The sequence below is a fragment of the Notothenia rossii genome, assembly GCF_949606895.1.
Source record: "Notothenia rossii genome assembly, chromosome: 6".
NCBI lineage: Eukaryota > Metazoa > Chordata > Actinopteri > Perciformes > Nototheniidae > Notothenia > Notothenia rossii.
In genome coordinates this window covers 311,849-330,658 of record NC_136909.1, presented here as the reverse complement: position 1 = coordinate 330,658, position 18,810 = coordinate 311,849, and the positions used below count along the sequence as shown (strand labels likewise).

The 18,810-nt window shown below is 45.7% G+C and overlaps 1 protein-coding gene across 3 annotated transcripts in view; it reads right to left on the bottom strand.

Moving 5' to 3' along the window:
• Nucleotides 1-18,810, bottom strand: part of LOC307043309 (bromodomain-containing protein 3-like) — an 80,640-nt gene that overhangs the window by 34,564 nt on the left and 27,266 nt on the right. For all 3 annotated transcript variants that reach the window (XM_079687679.1, XM_079687680.1, XM_079687681.1), the window contains exons 6-8: nucleotides 10,568-10,737; nucleotides 5,641-6,039; nucleotides 1,720-1,848 (exon numbers count right to left, since the gene is read on the bottom strand). In XM_079687679.1, the coding sequence (XP_079543805.1) occupies nucleotides 1,720-1,848; nucleotides 5,641-6,039; nucleotides 10,568-10,737 (698 nt within the window). The remainder of the gene's footprint in view (nucleotides 1-1,719; nucleotides 1,849-5,640; nucleotides 6,040-10,567; nucleotides 10,738-18,810) is intronic.

The following is an 18,810-nucleotide window of genomic DNA, read 5'->3' as shown; positions in this document are numbered from 1 at the left end:
TAGAGAGATAATGGTGACTACAGAGAGAGAATGGTGACTATAGAGAGAGAATGGTGACTATAGAGAGATAATGGTGACTATAGAGAGAGAATGGTGACTATAGAGAGATAATGGTGACTATAGAGAGAGAATGGTGACTATAGAGAGATAATGGTGACTATAGAGAGAGAATGGTGACTATAGAGAGATAATGGTGACTATAGAGACCCCTGAAGAGATAATGGTGACTATAGAGAGATAATGGTGACTATAGAGAGATAATGGTGACTACAGAGAGATAATGGTGACTATAGAGAGAGAGATAATGGTGACTATAGAGAGATAATGGTGACTATAGAGAGATAATGATGACTATAGAGAGAGAGATAATGGTGACTACAGAGAGAGAGATAATGGTGACTATAGAGAGATAATGGTGACTATAGAGAGATAATGGTGACTATAGAGAGATAATGGTGACTATAGAGAGAGAGATAATGGTGACTATAGAGAGATAATGGTGACTATAGAGAGATAATGGTGACTATAGAGAGATAATGGTGACTACAGAGAGATAATGGTGACTATAGAGAGATAATGGTGACTACAGAGAGAGAGATAATGGTGACTACAGAGAGATAATGGTGACTATAGAGAGAGAGATAATGGTGACTATAGAGAGATAATGGTGACTATAGAGAGAGAATGGTGACTATAGAGAGAGAGATAATGGTGACTATAGAGAGATAATGGTGACTATAGAGAGATAATGGTGACTACAGAGAGAGAATGGTGACTATAGAGAGAGAATGGTGACTATAGAGAGATAATGGTGACTATAGAGAGATAATGGTGACTACAGAGAGAGAATGGTGACTATAGAGAGATAATGGTGACTATAGAGAGAGAATGGTGACTAAAGAGAGATAATGGTGACTATAGAGAGAGAGAGAATGGTGACTATAGAGAGAGAGAGAATGGTGACTATAGAGAGATAATGGTGACTATAGAGAGAGAATGGTGACTATAGAGAGAGAGATAATGGTGACTATAGAGAGATAATGGTGACTATAGAGAGATAATGGTGACTATAGAGAGAGATAATGGTGACTATAGAGAGATAATGGTGACTATAGAGAGATAATGGTGACTACAGAGAGAGAGATAATGGTGACTATAGAGAGAGAATGGTGACTATAGAGATAATGGTGACTATAGAGAGATAATGGTGACTATAGAGACCCCTGAAGAGATAATGGTGACTATAGAGACCCCTGAAGAGATAATGGTGACTATAGAGAGATAATGGTGACTATAGAGACCCCTGAAGAGATAATGGTGACTATAGAGACCCCTGAAGAGATAATGGTGACTATAGAGACCCCTGAAGAGATAATGGTGACTATAGAGAGATAATGGTGACTATAGAGAGATAATGGTGACTACAGAGAGATAATGGTGACTACAGAGAGAGAATGGTGACTATAGAGAGAGAATGGTGACTATAGAGAGAGAATGGTGACTATAGAGAGATAATGGTGACTATAGAGAGAGAATGGTGACTATAGAGAGATAATGGTGACTATAGAGAGATAATTGTGACTATAGAGACCCCTGAAGAGATAATGGTGACTACAGAGACCCCTGAAGAGATAATGGTGAATACAGAGACCCCTGAAGAGATAATGGTGACTACAGAGACCCCTGAATGGGGTGTTGAGTTCTGGAGGGTTTACACACCTGTAGCTTACGGGCCATGGCCACCACCTCGTGGTCCGGAGGGTTGTACTTGTAACAGTTGGAGAACATTAACCTGACGTCCGTTGCAAAACTTTGAGGATCACTGTACTCTCCTTTATCCATCTTTTTCTGTTGGGGAGACAAAATGCAGAGATGAAGAAGCTGTATGAACTGAGTTCCCCATGCGAGGACAATATGCAGACACAAAATACAAAGATGGTGCAACTGTGGACTGCTCAAGGTTCAAGGCTTTTATTGGTCATACGGCTGATCCTTAAACATGGAGTTCATCACCATCTTTAACCTGGACACTCATAACCCATGGCTGTGTGTCGCAGTGACTAACGGGAATGGAGGTATGGTATTGAATGAGAGGAATTAGTCCTAAACCCTGGCATGTTTCTGCAATAATCAAAAAGTGTGCTTGGTGTGGTATTGAATGAGAGCTACAATAGAGTGGTGCAGGAATTAGTCCTAAACCCTGACATAGGGCTGTGCAATTAATCGTATTTTAATCGCGATTACAATTATGGCTTGCGACGATTAGGAAAACAGCATAATTGACAAAATACGATTATTTTTGTTGGTTGCGCTTTCGCCCCTCCCTAAAAACCCACTCGGCCACGTGGGAGTGACTTGTGTTGTGAGTGTTCAGCGCGAGCGAAGATGTCAGAACAAGAGCAGCAACTCGTTAAAAAGAAGGGTCGCGGGGAGATTCCCAGTCGATGGAGATGTGTCTAAAAATAGAACAACAATATTCTGTTTTATCTTTAATGTCCTGTAACATAATCTTCCTGTGCCAGAATAATGCACTTGAATGCATCAAAGCTTTGTGATTGGCCGGCGTGACCCCATGTGTCGGGGCGTGGCTGGTGGGCAATATTTAGCTGACGTTGTCCGTGGCAACAGGAGTGACAGTCCGCACACACACAAGATCGCAATTATGGCAGAAGCAAAAAGCCCAAAACATATAATGTTCACTCCGAGTGGGAGGATGATTATTTTTCTATCTATTCCAATTCAAAGTCCATCTGTCTCGTCTGCAACGCGAGCGTGGCTTCATCGAAGAAGGGTCATTTAGGAGCGGCATTTCAAAACAGTGCACAAACGCTACGAGACGGAACTCCCTCCTGATTCTGCCCTACGCTCCCAAAAGGGGAGGGGCCTGAGAGGACAGCTAAATGCACAGCAGTCCATTTCCACCAGGCCCAACAACAAGAGCAAGGCTGCTACCAGAGCATCTCATCGTGTCAGTCACGTTCTGGAGAAACACATGAAGTCTTTCAAAGATGGAGAAGTTGTGAAAGAAGTATTCCTGGAGGCTGCCGACGCGCTTTGGAGGGACAGTAAAAATAACAGCAGCATTTCAACAGGTTTTTGATATGATAAAAACTCAAGTTAGAGACCGTTATTAATCAGCTGTACGTTTTAGTTTGAACTTACTCATTATAATTGTGTACAAAATGGTATAAGAATGCAAACATTAAGATCTGTTCTGTTTACATTGATTATAGTCTATTATCATTCAGGTTAAGAAACTAGTGCTGCTTGCATCCTATTTTAAAGGCATTTCTTTTTATACTCTAATAAAATGCAGAAAAAAAGCATTTGATTCTATTAATGTTGTTTTTTATTGCACTTTGCAGCAGATTCCTGTGTAGCTTCAGATCTGAGTCGTCTTATTAGTAAGCCTCATTTATACTTTTGTAGCAACCAGGGTATATGCAGGAATCCTGAAGTCAAATTTAATACCTTTTAAGACCTTTTTTAAGACCCTTTCCATACATTTTAAGACCTCATCGCAACTTTGAGTTCTAACCGGTTACACACTTTACCTCACATTTCCTATATTGATTGTAAGATAGCAAAACTAAACAGAGTGCAGACAGACTACTGAAGCCTCCTCTCCACATGAACTTCAACCTCTCTGTGAAGGTCAGGTTTAATGCAGTATGCTGCTTTGTTGCTTCTGTACTCTGTGCTCTTTCATTCCAGTCAAACTCCTCAGAAACCATTAGAAACCAGTATTTGACCAATAAACAAAACAATTGACAAAACTTTGAACTATAAAATATATTAAACTTTGGTGAGCTTCAGCGGGGTAATGCCATATAGGAGCTCCCTCACAAATACCCAGGGGTTAAATTGGGCTGGGGCTGTCCGGGGCTAAGCCCTGGCACATAGGACGATGCTCTGACGTCATCACCCTCACACATTTGTCATATGTTTACAAAAAACGATATATATGTTATGACTTTTCTCGTTCTTAATATAGACTATATTTAGGGTCTATATGTGTTGACTTTACTTTAAAATAGCAGATCTCTGTGACCGTATATAGTTTGGCTTAGAGCCCGGCCCCACAAGGACACATACGGTAAAACGCATACGCAAGCGCAAAAAAGTCTTCCGTTCACACGCATTCGATTCATTAACGTTTCCGTTCACACTAGACCGCTGGAAATGCTGTAGTACATATGTCAGGCCTGTAAGTGGCGCTGCGGCCGCCCGAAATACACCAAAAGCAGCGACGAAGCCCCCGGAGCATGGTTGCCATTCTGTTTATTCTCCACGGTGGACGGCGTGTTCTCCTGCTGTATCTCTCAGGTAGTCCACCAGCAGATGAAAAACACCCCCCTCTTCCAAGGAACGAGGGGACCGTGCGGCAGTTTCCGTTAAGAAAATGTTCCGCCGGTCAACATGTCCGTTAAAGTTTAAATCTTCCGTACAAAATTAGGAAAGTGCCGATCAGAGGTCTTCTTTGTTATTTATTGAGCTTTAAAACAAATTGATAACGACTATGTTCTCTGTATAATAATATAATAATATTTAATAAACGGTGACTGCCTTTCTTTTTCTCCCCCTCTTCTGACAGCCCAGCAGCAGCAGGAGACGTGGGGAGAGGGAGGCGGGCTCTTTCATCGTTATCAGAAAATGATCATATAGGGCACACACGGAGCCGTTGGACCCCCAGAGCGTTGCGTATGTCGGTCTACCCACCTTGGGACCCGTTACCGTAGTCATTTATTCCCCCCCCCCACACACACACACAGAGCGGAGCAAGGCAACGAAACTTAAAATAATAAGCAGCATTTTACGGCGCGCTATGCATGGGGCCGCCTTGAGGGGGTTTCCCGACATGTCGTTTCAGTAAATTAAAGGGTGTTTCATGTTGTCGTTGCTGTGAACCTTCTTAATACCTTGGAAAATGCCGTTTAATACTTTTTAATAGCCTTAATTTTCGCTAAATTGATTTATCAACTTTTAATACTTTTTAAGACCCCGCGGACACCCTGAGCAACACTATTTTTATATAATGGCAAAGAAAGGGTTCAGATTCTTTTTGTCCTGTGTCATATGAGGCAGCACTGCCACAAGTTCCTCTTCAGAGAGGGTCTTCAGTACAGGTGGCAATATTGTCCCCTGCCTGCACTCATCTCTGAAACCAGACCATGTCAACAGGCTGGTGCTTCTTGCAAAAGATCTTTAAGAGATGACCTGAGCAGCCCTACCAGCATTTGCCATGGTGGCCAAAACATTTTGATTTGGTCTTAAATTGTAGTTCAACATTTATGTCCTGTTACTTCTGGACCATGACGGTTGGCCAGCCTTCAACGTTTAACTGAGTGGAATATGTTGAATATGTTGAACCAACATGTTGGCTCTATGTTAAGGAGTGTCAGTAGGTTGTGACCGTGCACTGCAACATATTTGATTTCATTTATGTTCGTCTAATTTATTTTTATTTATCATATTAATATATGTTTAGTATGGTTTTGGAAGTGCACTCCAACATATTTGTTGATCTTGTTTATTGGTAAAATATTATTTGTTTGAAAGTTAAATAAATGGTCAATGAATAATCGTCAAAATAATCGTGATTAGGATTTGTTCCATAATCACACAAAGGTGTGTGTTTACCCGCGCGCTGCTGAGGTCCATGGGGTGTTTGATGATGTCATGGTAGTCGTGCAACTCCAGCGCCTCTGCGTCCACCGGCTTGTAGAAGGGCCAGGCGTAGGCGGCGTGTTTCTTGGAGAGCATTTCCTTCAGGATGGCGTCGCAGTGTTTCATTTGCTCGCCAAGCTTCCCGCCCTTACTCCTGGCGGCCACCCCCCCTCCGGCGGCCCCCACCTCGCCCACCGCCACCTCCTCCACCGTCTCCCGCCGGGTCTTAGCGGGCCGGGCGGCCGCCTCACGCCTCGACAGGGCCAGTTTGGGAGGCTTGGTGTCCTGAGCGGACGGAGAGTCAGCTCGACCTGCAGAGATGGCTGACGTGGTCGGGGTGGTGGTGTCGGCTTTCCTCTTCACACCTTTCTTCTGTTGAAGACACAGACAGGTGTGAGAGACAGACGGGTGTGAAGGACAGAGAGGTGTGAGAGACGGGTGTGAGAGACAGAGAGGTGTGAGAGACAGATGTGAGTGACAGACAGGTGTGAGAGAGATAGACAGGTGTAGAACCATTTCAATATATAAAGATTGAGACGGACAGGTAGCAAGACGGCCATCGAAACAGGTAGAGAGAGACAGGTATACAGGTAGAGAGAAACAGGTATACAGGTAGAGAGAGACAGGTATACAGGTAGAGAGAGACAGGTATACAGGTAGAGAGAGACAGGTATACAGGTAGAGAGACAGGTATACAGGTAGAGAGAGACAGGTATACAGGTAGAGAGAAACAGGTATACAGGTAGAGAGAGACAGGTATACAGGTAGAGAGAGACAGGTATACAGGTAGAGAGAAACAGGTATACAGGTAGAGAGAGACAGGTATACAGGTAGAGAGAGACAGGTATACAGGTAGAGAGAGACAGGTATACAGGTAGAGAGAGACGGGTATACAGGTAGAGAGAGACGGGTATACAGGTAGAGAGCGACAGGTATACAGGTAGAGAGAGACAGGTATACAGGTAGAGAGAGACGGGTATACAGGTAGAGAGAGACAGGTATACAGGTAGAGAGAGACAGGTATACAGGTAGAGAGAGACGGGTATACAGGTAGAGAGAGACGGGTATACAGGTAGAGAGAGACAGGTATACAGGTAGAGAGCGACAGGTATACAGGTAGAGAGAGACGGGTATACAGGTAGAGAGAGACGGGTAGAGAGACAGGTATACAGGTAGAGAGAGACAGGTATACAGGTAGAGAGAGACAGGTATATAGGTAGAGAGAGACAGGTATACAGGTAGAGAGAGACAGGTATACAGGTAGAGAGAGACAGGTATATAGGTAGAGAGAGACAGGTATACAGGTAGAGAGAGACAGGTATACAGGTAGAGAGAGACGGGTATACAGGTAGAGAGAGACAGGTATACAGGTAGAGAGACAGGTATACAGGTAGATAGAGACAGGTATACAGGTAGAGAGAGACAGGTATACAGGCAGAGAGAGACGGGTATACAGGTAGAGAGAGACGGGTATACAGGTAGAGAGAGACGGGTAGAGAGACAGGTATACAGGTAGAGAGAGACAGGTATACAGGTAGAGAGACAGGTATACAGGTAGAGAGAGACAGGTATACAGGTAGAGAGAGACAGGTATACAGGTAGAGAGAGACAGGTATATAGGTAGAGAGAGACAGGTATACAGGTAGAGAGACAGGTATACAGGTAGATAGAGACAGGTATACAGGTAGAGAGAGACAGGTATACAGGCAGAGAGAGACGGGTATACAGGTAGAGAGAGACGGGTATACAGGTAGAGAGAGACGGGTAGAGAGACAGGTATACAGGTAGAGAGAGACAGGTATACAGGTAGAGAGACAGGTATACAGGTAGATAGAGACAGGTATACAGGTAGAGAGAGACAGGTATACAGGTAGAGAGAGACAGGTATACAGGTAGAGAGAGACAGGTATACAGGTAGAGAGAGACGGGTATACAGGTAGAGAGACAGGTATACAGGTAGAGAGAGACAGGTATACAGGTAGAGAGACAGGTATACAGGTAGAGAGACAGGTATACAGGTAGAGAGAGACAGGTATACAGGTAGAGAGACAGGTATACAGGTAGAGAGAGACAGGTATACAGGTAGAGAGACAGGTATACAGGTAGAGAGACAGGTATACAGGTAGAGAGAGACAGGTATACAGGTAGAGAGACAGGTATACAGGTAGAGAGACAGGTATACAGGTAGAGAGACAGGTATACAGGTAGAGAGAGACAGGTATACAGGTAGAGAGAGACAGGTATACAGGTAGAGAGACAGGTATACAGGTAGAGAGACAGGTATACAGGTAGAGAGAGACAGGTATACAGGTAGAGAGACAGGTATACAGGTAGAGAGACAGGTATACAGGTAGAGAGAGACAGGTATACAGGTAGAGAGACGGGTATACAGGTAGAGAGACGGGTATACAGGTAGACAGGGACTGGTATACAGGTAGAGAGAGACGGGTATACAGGTAGAGAAAGACAGGTATACAGGTAGACAGGTAGAGAGAGACGGGTATACAGGTAGAGAGAGACAGGTATACAGGTAGAGAGACAGGTATACAGGTAGAGAGACAGGTATACAGGTAGAGAGAGACAGGTATACAGGTAGAGAGACGGGTATACAGGTAGACAGGGACTGGTATACAGGTAGAGAGAGACGGGTATACAGGTAGAGAAAGACAGGTATACAGGTAGACAGGTAGAGAGAGACGGGTATACAGGTAGAGAGAGACAGGTATACAGGTAGAGAGAGACAGGTATACAGGTAGAGAGAGACGGGTATACAGGTAGAGAGACAGGTATACAGGTAGAGAGAGACAGGTATACAGGTAGAGAGAGACAGGTATACAGGTAGAGAGAGACGGGTATACAGGTAGAGAGAGACGGGTATACAGGTAGAGAGAGACAGGTATACAGGTAGAGAGAGACAGGTATACAGGTAGAGAGAGACAGGTATACAGGTAGAGAGAGACAGGTATACAGGTAGATAGAGACGGGTATACAGGTAGAGAGAGACGGGTATACAGGTAGAGAGAGACAGGTATACAGGTAGACAGGGACTGGTATACAGGTAGAGAGACAGGTATACAGGTAGACAGGGACTGGTATACAGGTAGAGAGAGACAGGTATACAGGTAGACAGGGACAGGTATACAGGTAGAGAGACAGGTATACAGGTAGACAGGGACAGGTATACAGGTAGAGAGAGACGGGTATACAGGTAGAGAGAGACGGGTATACAGGTAGAGAGAGACGGGTATACAGGTAGAGAAAGACAGATATACAGGTAGACAGGGACAGGTATACAGGTAGAGAGAGACGGGTATACAGGTAGAGAAGGACTGGTATACAGGTAGAGAGAGACGGGTATACAGGTAGAGAAAGACGGGTATACAGGTAGACAAGGACTGGTATACAGGTAGAGAGAGACGGGTATACAGGTAGAGAAAGACAGATATACAGGTAGACAGGGACAGGTATACAGGTAGAGAGAGACGGGTATACAGGTAGAGAGAGACGGGTATACAGGTAGAGAGAGACGGGTATACAGGTAGACAAGGACTGGTATACAGGTAGAGAGAGACAGGTATACAGGTAGAGAGAGACGGGTATACAGGTAGAGAGAGACGGGTATACAGGTAGAGACACACAGGTATACAGGTAGAGAGAGACAGGTATACAGGTAGAGAGACACAGGTATACAGGTAGAGAGAGACAGGTATACAGGTAGAGAGAGACAGGTATACAGGTAGAGAGAGACGGGTATACAGGTAGAGAGACAGGTATACAGGTAGATAGAGACAGGTATACAGGTAGAGAGACAGGTATACAGGTAGATAGAGACAGGTATACAGGTAGAGAGAGACAGGTATACAGGTAGAGAGACAGGTATACAGGTAGAGAGAGACAGGTATATAGGTAGAGAGAGACAGGTATACAGGTAGGGAGACAGGTATACAGGTAGAGAGAGACAGGTATACAGGTAGAGAGAGACAGGTATACAGGTAGAGAGAGACAGGTATACAGGTAGAGAGAGACGGGTATACAGGTAGAGAGAGACGGGTATACAGGTAGAGAGAGACGGGTAGAGAGACAGGTATACAGGTAGAGAGAGACAGGTATACAGGTAGAGAGAGACAGGTATACAGGTAGAGAGACAGGTATACAGGTAGAGAGAGACAGGTATACAGGTAGAGAGAGACAGGTATACAGGTAGAGAGACAGGTATACAGTTAGAGAGAGACAGGTATACAGGTAGAGAGAGACGGGTATACAGGTAGAGAGAGACAGGTATACAGGTAGAGAGAGACAGGTATACAGGTAGAGAGACGGGTATACAGGTAGAGAGATGGGTATACAGGTAGACAGGGACTGGTATACAGGTAGAGAGAGACGGGTATACAGGTAGAGAGAGACGGGTATACAGGTAGAGAAAGACAGGTATACAGGTAGACAGGGACAGGTATACAGGTAGAGAGAGACGGGTATACAGGTAGAGAGAGACGGGTATACAGGTAGAGAGACACAGGTAGACAGGTAGAGAGAGACAGGTATACAGGTAGAGAGAGACAGGTAGACAGGTAGAGAGAGACGGGTATACAGGTAGAGAGAGACGGGTAGACAGGTAGAGAGAGACAGGTATACAGGTAGAGAGAGACGGGTAGAGAGAGACGGGTAGACAGGTAGAGAGAGACGGGTAGACAGGTAGAGAGAGACAGGTATACAGGTAGAGAGACGGGTAGAGAGAGACAGGTAGAGACAGACGACAGGTATACAGGTAGAGAGACAGGGGTAGACAGGTAGAGAGGGAAGGGGTAGAGAGAGACAGGGAGAGAGAGACGACAGGTATACAGGTATAGAGAGATACAGGTAGAGAGAGACGGGTATATCTGGGGTCATGTGATGCTGTTACTTTGACGACCGGCTGTGCAGACGGCATCATGGTTGCCGGGGGCTGCGGGGCGGAGACAGGGGGCGTGGTCTGGACAGGTGTGGGCGTGGCTGAGATGACAGGTGTCAAAGAGGGGGAGGGAGACGGGTATGAGGGGGGAGGGGAGGCCGAGGACTCCGCCTGCTGACTCACTGAGAGAGAGAGAGAGAGACAGGAAGTACTGTTAGTAATCCTCTTCAACATTTAAATACAACATTAACACTGCACCGCATTCCATTAACACTGCACCGCGTTCCTGCACCTCGTTCCCTTAACACTGCACCGCATTCCCTTAACACTGCACCGCGTTCCCTTAACACTGCACCGCGTTCCTGCACCTCGTTCCCTTAACACTGCACCGCATTCCCTTAACACTGCACCGCGTTCCATTAACACTGCACCGCGTTCCCTTAACACTGCACCGCGTTCCTGCACCGCGTTCCCTTAACACTGCACCGCATTCCCTTAACACTGCACCGCGTTCCATTAACACTGCACCGCGTTCCCTTAACACTGCACCGCGTTCCATTAACACTGCACCGCGTTCCATTAACACTGCACCGCGTTCCCTTAACACTGCACCGCGTTCCCTTAACACTGCACCGCGTTCCATTAACACTGCACCGCGTTCCCTTAACACTGCACCGCGTTCCATTAACACTGCACCGCGTTCCATTAACACAGCACCGCGTTCCCTTAACACTGCACCGCGTTCCATTAACACTGCACCACGTTCCATTAACACAGCACCGCGTTCCCTTAACACTGCACCGCGTTCCATTAACACAGCACCGCGTTCCCTTAACACTGCACCGCGTTCCAATAACACAGCACCGCGTTCCCTTAACACTGCACCACGTTCCATTAACACTGCACCACGTTCCATTAACACTGCACCACGTTCCATTAACACTGCACCGCGTTCCCCTTAACACTGCACCGCGTTCCCTTAACACTGCACCGCGTTCCATTAACACTGCACCACGTTCCATTAACACTGCACCACGTTCCATTAACACTGCACCACGTTCCATTAACACTGCACCGCGTTCCCCTTAACACTGCACCGCGTTCCCTTAACACTGCACCGCGTTCCCTTAACACTGCACCGCGTTCCATTAACACTGCACCGCGTTCCCTTAACACTGCACCGCGTTCCCTTAACACTGCACCGCGTTCCCTTAACACTGCACCGCGTTCCCTTAACACTGCACCGCGTTCCTTTAACACTGCACCGCGTTCCCTTAACACTGCACCGCGTTCCCTTAACACTGCACCACGTTCCCTTAACACTGCACCGCGTTCCCTTAACACTGCACCGCGTTCCATTAACACTGCACCGCGTTCCCTTAACACTGCACCGCGTTCCCTTAACACTGCACCGCGTTCCCTTAACACTGCACCGCGTTCCCTTAACACTGCACCGCGTTCCCTTAACACTGCACCGCGTTCCATTAACACTGCACCGCGTTCCATTAACACTGCACCGCGTTCCCTTAACACTGCACCGCGTTCCATTAACACTGCACCGCGTTCCATTAACACAGCACCGCGTTCCATTAACACTGCACCGCGTTCCATTAACTAGATCCTCCAGAAAAACGCGATCCTGCGATCGCAGGATTTGCCGCATAATCAGCAAAATGGCGCAGATTTTTAAGAAGCCGCATAATCCCCGCATTTTTCCACACAAAGTTGAGAAGAAGAAAAAGTGAACTCGTCTTGGCGTGAAGTAGTGATGATGTTGACGTCATAAGCTCGCGCATCACAGCAGGTAAACAACACCGTAGAGTGAACGTGTGGAACTCACACAACGAACATTTCTACTAAAGACCGGGCAAAGCAGTACCCCGATGTCTTTCACGAAAGTGGGGGGAAACTATTCTGCACCCCGTGCAACTGTGTGTTGGAGCATACGTCTTAGAGAAAGTCAACGGTCACGACCCACTTTGATTCATTCAAACATTCGAAAATGCTTTCTGCTGCCGCGGACAAGAAAGCCAAACAACTCACGTTCACGAGGGCATCAACCTCCAAAACCCTTTGAGGGCTACAAGAAACGAAGTGAGTAGCCTACAAGATTGAAGCTGCAGATAACGAACGAGTAAATGAAAACAGAATGAGGCGGAGAAGTGTGTGTGTGTGTGTGTGTGTGTGTGTGTGTGTGTGTGTGTGTGTGTGTGTGTGTGTGTGAGAGAGAGAGTGATTAAAATAGCCCAATTGCTTTTACAATAAATAAACATTGAATGTGTTTAATTGAATAGGAAAGGGGTTTAACGTTAGTGGCAGGTTGTGTGTGAGAGAGAATAAATAAGACAGCCCAATATTTTAAAAAAAAAACCTATTATTTTTCGCAACTTCCCGCAATTTCACCGCATAAAATCACATAAAAACCCCGCATGTTTGATCGCATAATCAAGGATTTTTGCCCGCATTTTTCTGGAGGGTCTAATTAACACAGCAGCGCGTTCCATTAACACAGCACCGCGTTCCCTTAACACAGCGTTCCCTTAACACCGCGTTCCATTAACACTGCACCGCGTTCCCTTAACACTGCACCTCGTTCCATTAATACAGCACCGCGTTCCCTTAACACAGCGTTCCCTTAACACCGCGTTCCCTTAACACCGCGTTCCCTTAACACTGAACCGCGTTCCCTTAACACTGCACCTTGTTCCATTAACACAGCACCGCGTTCCCTTAACACAGCACCGCGTTCCCTTAACACAGCACCGCGTTCCCTTAACACTGCACCGCGTTCCATTAACACAGCACCGCGTTCCCTTAACACTGCACCTCGTTCCATTAATACAGCACCGCGTTCCCTTAACACAGCGTTCCCTTAACACCGCGTTCCCTTAACACTGCACCGCGTTCCCTTAACACTGCACCGCGTTCCCTTAACACAGCACCGCGTTCCCTTAACACAGCACCGCGTTCCCTTAACACAGCACCGCGTTCCCTTAACACTGCACCTTGTTCCATTAACACAGCACCGCGTTCCCTTAACACAGCACCGCGTTCCCTTAACACAGCACCGCGTTCCCTTAACACAGCACCGCGTTCCCTTAACACAGCACCGCGTTCCATTAACACAGCACCTCGTTCCATTAACACAGCACCGCGTTCCCTTAACACTGCACCGCGTTCCCTTAACACTGCACCGCGTTCCATTAACACTGCACCGCGTTCCCTTAACACTGCACCGCGTTCCATTAACACTGCACCGCGTTCCATTAACACAGCACCGCGTTCCCTTAACACTGCACCGCGTTCCATTAACACTGCACCACGTTCCATTAACACAGCACCGCGTTCCCTTAACACTGCACCGCGTTCCATTAACACAGCACCGCGTTCCCTTAACACTGCACCGCGTTCCAATAACACAGCACCGCGTTCCCTTAACACTGCACCACGTTCCATTAACACTGCACCACGTTCCATTAACACTGCACCACGTTCCATTAACACTGCACCGCGTTCCCCTTAACACTGCACCGCGTTCCCTTAACACTGCACCGCGTTCCATTAACACTGCACCACGTTCCATTAACACTGCACCACGTTCCATTAACACTGCACCACGTTCCATTAACACTGCACCGCGTTCCCCTTAACACTGCACCGCGTTCCCTTAACACTGCACCGCGTTCCCTTAACACTGCACCGCGTTCCATTAACACTGCACCGCGTTCCCTTAACACTGCACCGCGTTCCCTTAACACTGCACCGCGTTCCCTTAACACTGCACCGCGTTCCTTTAACACTGCACCGCGTTCCCTTAACACTGCACCGCGTTCCCTTAACACTGCACCACGTTCCCTTAACACTGCACCGCGTTCCCTTAACACTGCACCGCGTTCCATTAACACTGCACCGCGTTCCATTAACACTGCACCGCGTTCCCTTAACACTGCACCGCGTTCCATTAACACTGCACCGCGTTCCATTAACACAGCACCGCGTTCCATTAACACTGCACCGCGTTCCATTAACTAGATCCTCCAGAAAAACGCGATCCTGCGATCGCAGGATTTGCCGCATAATCAGCAAAATGGCGCAGATTTTTAAGAAGCCGCATAATCCCCGCATTTTTCCACACAAAGTTGAGAAGAAGAAAAAGTGAACTCGTCTTGGCGTGAAGTAGTGATGATGTTGACGTCATAAGCTCGCGCATCACAGCAGGTAAACAACACCGTAGAGTGAACGTGTGGAACTCACACAACGAACATTTCTACTAAAGACCGGGCAAAGCAGTACCCCGATGTCTTTCACGAAAGTGGGGGGAAACTATTCTGCACCCCGTGCAACTGTGTGTTGGAGCATACGTCTTAGAGAAAGTCAACGGTCACGACCCACTTTGATTCATTCAAACATTCGAAAATGCTTTCTGCTGCCGCGGACAAGAAAGCCAAACAACTCACGTTCACGAGGGCATCAACCTCCAAAACCTTTTGAGGGCTACAAGAAACGAAGTGAGTAGCCTACAAGATTGAAGCTGCAGATAACGAACGAGTAAATGAAAACAGAATGAGGCGGAGAAGTGTGTGTGTGTGTGTGTGTGTGTGTGTGTGTGTGTGTGTGTGTGTGTGTGTGTGTGTGAGAGAGAGAGTGATTAAAATAGCCCAATTGCTTTTACAATAAATAAACATTGAATGTGTTTAATTGAATAGGAAAGGGGTTTAACGTTAGTGGCAGGTTGTGTGTGAGAGAGAATAAATAAGACAGCCCAATATTTAAAAAAAAAAACCTATTATTTTTCGCAACTTCCCGCAATTTCACCGCATAAAATCACATAAAAACCCCGCATGTTTAATCGCATAATCAAGGATTTTTGCCCGCATTTTTCTGGAGGGTCTAATTAACACAGCAGCGCGTTCCATTAACACAGCACCGCGTTCCCTTAACACAGCGTTCCCTTAACACCGCGTTCCATTAACACTGCACCGCGTTCCCTTAACACTGCACCTCGTTCCATTAATACAGCACCGCGTTCCCTTAACACAGCGTTCCCTTAACACCGCGTTCCCTTAACACCGCGTTCCCTTAACACTGAACCGCGTTCCCTTAACACTGCACCTTGTTCCATTAACACAGCACCGCGTTCCCTTAACACAGCACCGCGTTCCCTTAACACAGCACCGCGTTCCCTTAACACTGCACCGCGTTCCATTAACACAGCACCGCGTTCCCTTAACACTGCACCTCGTTCCATTAATACAGCACCGCGTTCCCTTAACACAGCGTTCCCTTAACACCGCGTTCCCTTAACACTGCACCGCGTTCCCTTAACACTGCACCGCGTTCCCTTAACACAGCACCGCGTTCCCTTAACACAGCACCGCGTTCCCTTAACACAGCACCGCGTTCCCTTAACACTGCACCTTGTTCCATTAACACTGCACCGCGTTCCCTTAACACAGCACCGCGTTCCCTTAACACAGCACCGCGTTCCCTTAACACAGCACCGCGTTCCCTTAACACAGCACCGCGTTCCATTAACACAGCACCTCGTTCCATTAACACAGCACCGCGTTCCATTAACACTGCACCGCGTTCCCTTAACACAGCACCGCGTTCCATTAACACAGCACCTCGTTCCCTTAACACTGCACCGCGTTCCATTAACACAGCACCGCGTTCCTTTAACACTGCTCCGCGTTCCCTTAACACTGCACCGCGTTCCATTAACACTGCACCGCGTTCCATTAACACTGCACCGCGTTCCCTTAACACTGCACCGCGTTCCATTAACACTGCACCGCGTTCCATTAACACTGCACCGCGTTCCCTTAACACTGCACCTCGTTCCATTAACACAGCACCGCCTTCCCTTAACACTGCACCGCATTCCCTTAACACAGCACCGCGTTCCCTTAACACTGCCCCGCATTCGAAAATGACATTCCCAGAACAAATGACAAAACTTCCCTTCTAAAAAGGGGTAAATTGATAATCTTTTTTCTCAAAGCAATGATAAGCCTGTGAGTTGGATGTAGAAAAGTTAGAAAAAGTAAATTCAGATTGAACATAGTAAAAATAAATAAAATGATAGTGTCCGTCCAAAAACAAACCATTACTTATTGTGAAAACCACCCTTGAATGATGGGATAGTAGACTAAAAGCTTTAGGAATCCAAACTATAACATATAAGTACCCTGTATCAAGATTGATGCAAAACAAGTGACATTTGACCTTTTTAGAGGTTTAGAAAGAAAAAACTCCACCTCTGAGATGATTTGGGTGGAAATGGGCATGTTTGCCGTTTCTCTGGAACCCATTAGTCGATTTTGATGATTGACTTCTCTTTTGAACCGTTAGAGCCAATAGAATCTAAGGGGAATCCCCCCACACACACACACACACACACGTTACCATTGAAGTTAGAGCTATGCGCACGCAGTTTGCCCAAAGCGAAACCTATCTTCCGCTCTGAAATCTGAAAACTAGTTTTATTGCTGATGGATTATCAGAAATCATTTCAAAGGGACAGACACGTTGGATTAATCTATGGATTAACCTTCAGCAGCGTTTTTTATCGTTTTAATGCCATTGAAGACCACTTTTGACCAGAAAACAACAAAGGTAAGACAATGTCCCGTGTTGGCTACGTGGTGTGATGTCTTTGTTAGCTTCTCATGTCGCGAGTTCGGATCGGTCAGTAATGATACCAATACCTGTCGAATCTGTGCAATCGCAGCTTGCTAATCGATATCTTGTTTGTGCAGATACGATAAGTAATAAGGATATTTTAACGTGAGTTCTGTGCTAAGGGTGTTAGCATTTTTTCTCTAACTTTTACTTAGTTATGTGTTACTCTCCTTTTCATGTTTATTGATGTTACATCACTGCTAGTGCTACCTAAAACAGAAAGTGCCTTTTTATTCTGAGAAACTGTGCCTTGAATATATTATTTTATTTAGCAAGAGAGTGCACTTTACTTGAAGAAACCAGTGTTAACGTTTGTTGTGTAGGGTGTAGGCCTACCTACTTGAACACTGAGGAAGCCATATCAACGTTCCTGTTGAATTGTTCATTCAGGGATTCATCGCAGAATTAAAACCAGCTTGAAATGGTATTTTGGTCTGTTACTCCTTTTTATTTTAGTTTGTGTTAACTGAACAACCACCTACAAGGTAAGTAACTTGAAAAATAACCATAATAACCAACATGAAAAAATATCGTGATAAATATTGTCTATCGTGATACTGCTTGAAAAATATTGTGATATTATATTTTTCAATATCGCCAACCCCTAAGTGTAATACAGTTAATTATTCAAAATGTTAGAGTTACTTATTTTTAAACGGAAACTTGCACTACTGTTCAAAAATAAATAACAACAAACCTGGAATTATGCATTTGAGACTTTTTTTTTGCTTCGTCTTGTTGTACAGAACCGTGACCCCCAAACCGAGGTAGGTACCGAACCGTGAATTCTGTGAACCGTTACACCTAGAGATGTCCCGATCCGATCACGTGATTGGGGATCGGAGCCGATCACGTGATTTTCAAAAGATCGGAATCTGGAGGAAAAAAATCGGGGATCGGGATGTTTATTTTCTTCTTTTTTTTTTAAATACTTTTTTTTAATTTTGTATTCAATGTTACAAAACAAAAATGACCAAGTTCAAGCCTTAAAGTCATCCTGAGGCCTTAGTTTTGGTTTCAAATGACAGAACATCATGTATGTGTTGTTTCTTTGGGGCTTGTCTTCATAGACCTGCTTATTTCTCTCAGATCTGGCAACAGAGTGGGCGCAGTGTCTAATTGTAGCAGTAAGCTAACGAGTACTGATAAGCTTTATTTTGTTTTGATCCAATGCTGCACAACTGAACTGATCCAATGCTGCTGTGAAAGAAAGAAGCTATATCCATGTTGGATAGAATATCCAATTCAAATAAAAAAATAACCTTAAGGGACAACTTGAATGCTTTTTTCTTTTTTTTTCTCTTAATGCATTGCATAAAGATCAGATCGGGAAAAATCGGTATCGGCAAATTGTCAAAATCAAATGATCGGAATCGGATCGGGAGCAAAAAAAGGTGATCGGGACATCCCTTGTTACACCCCTACCTCCGACGCTTTTTCTTGCAGATGTTGGGATTTTTGGGGCTAACAGGTTGACACTGCGTTCCATTAAACTGTTAAACCCCATCCCTGTTTTTTAGGTCTCAGGCTCGAAAATGACATTCCCAGAACAAATGACCTATCTTCTCTTC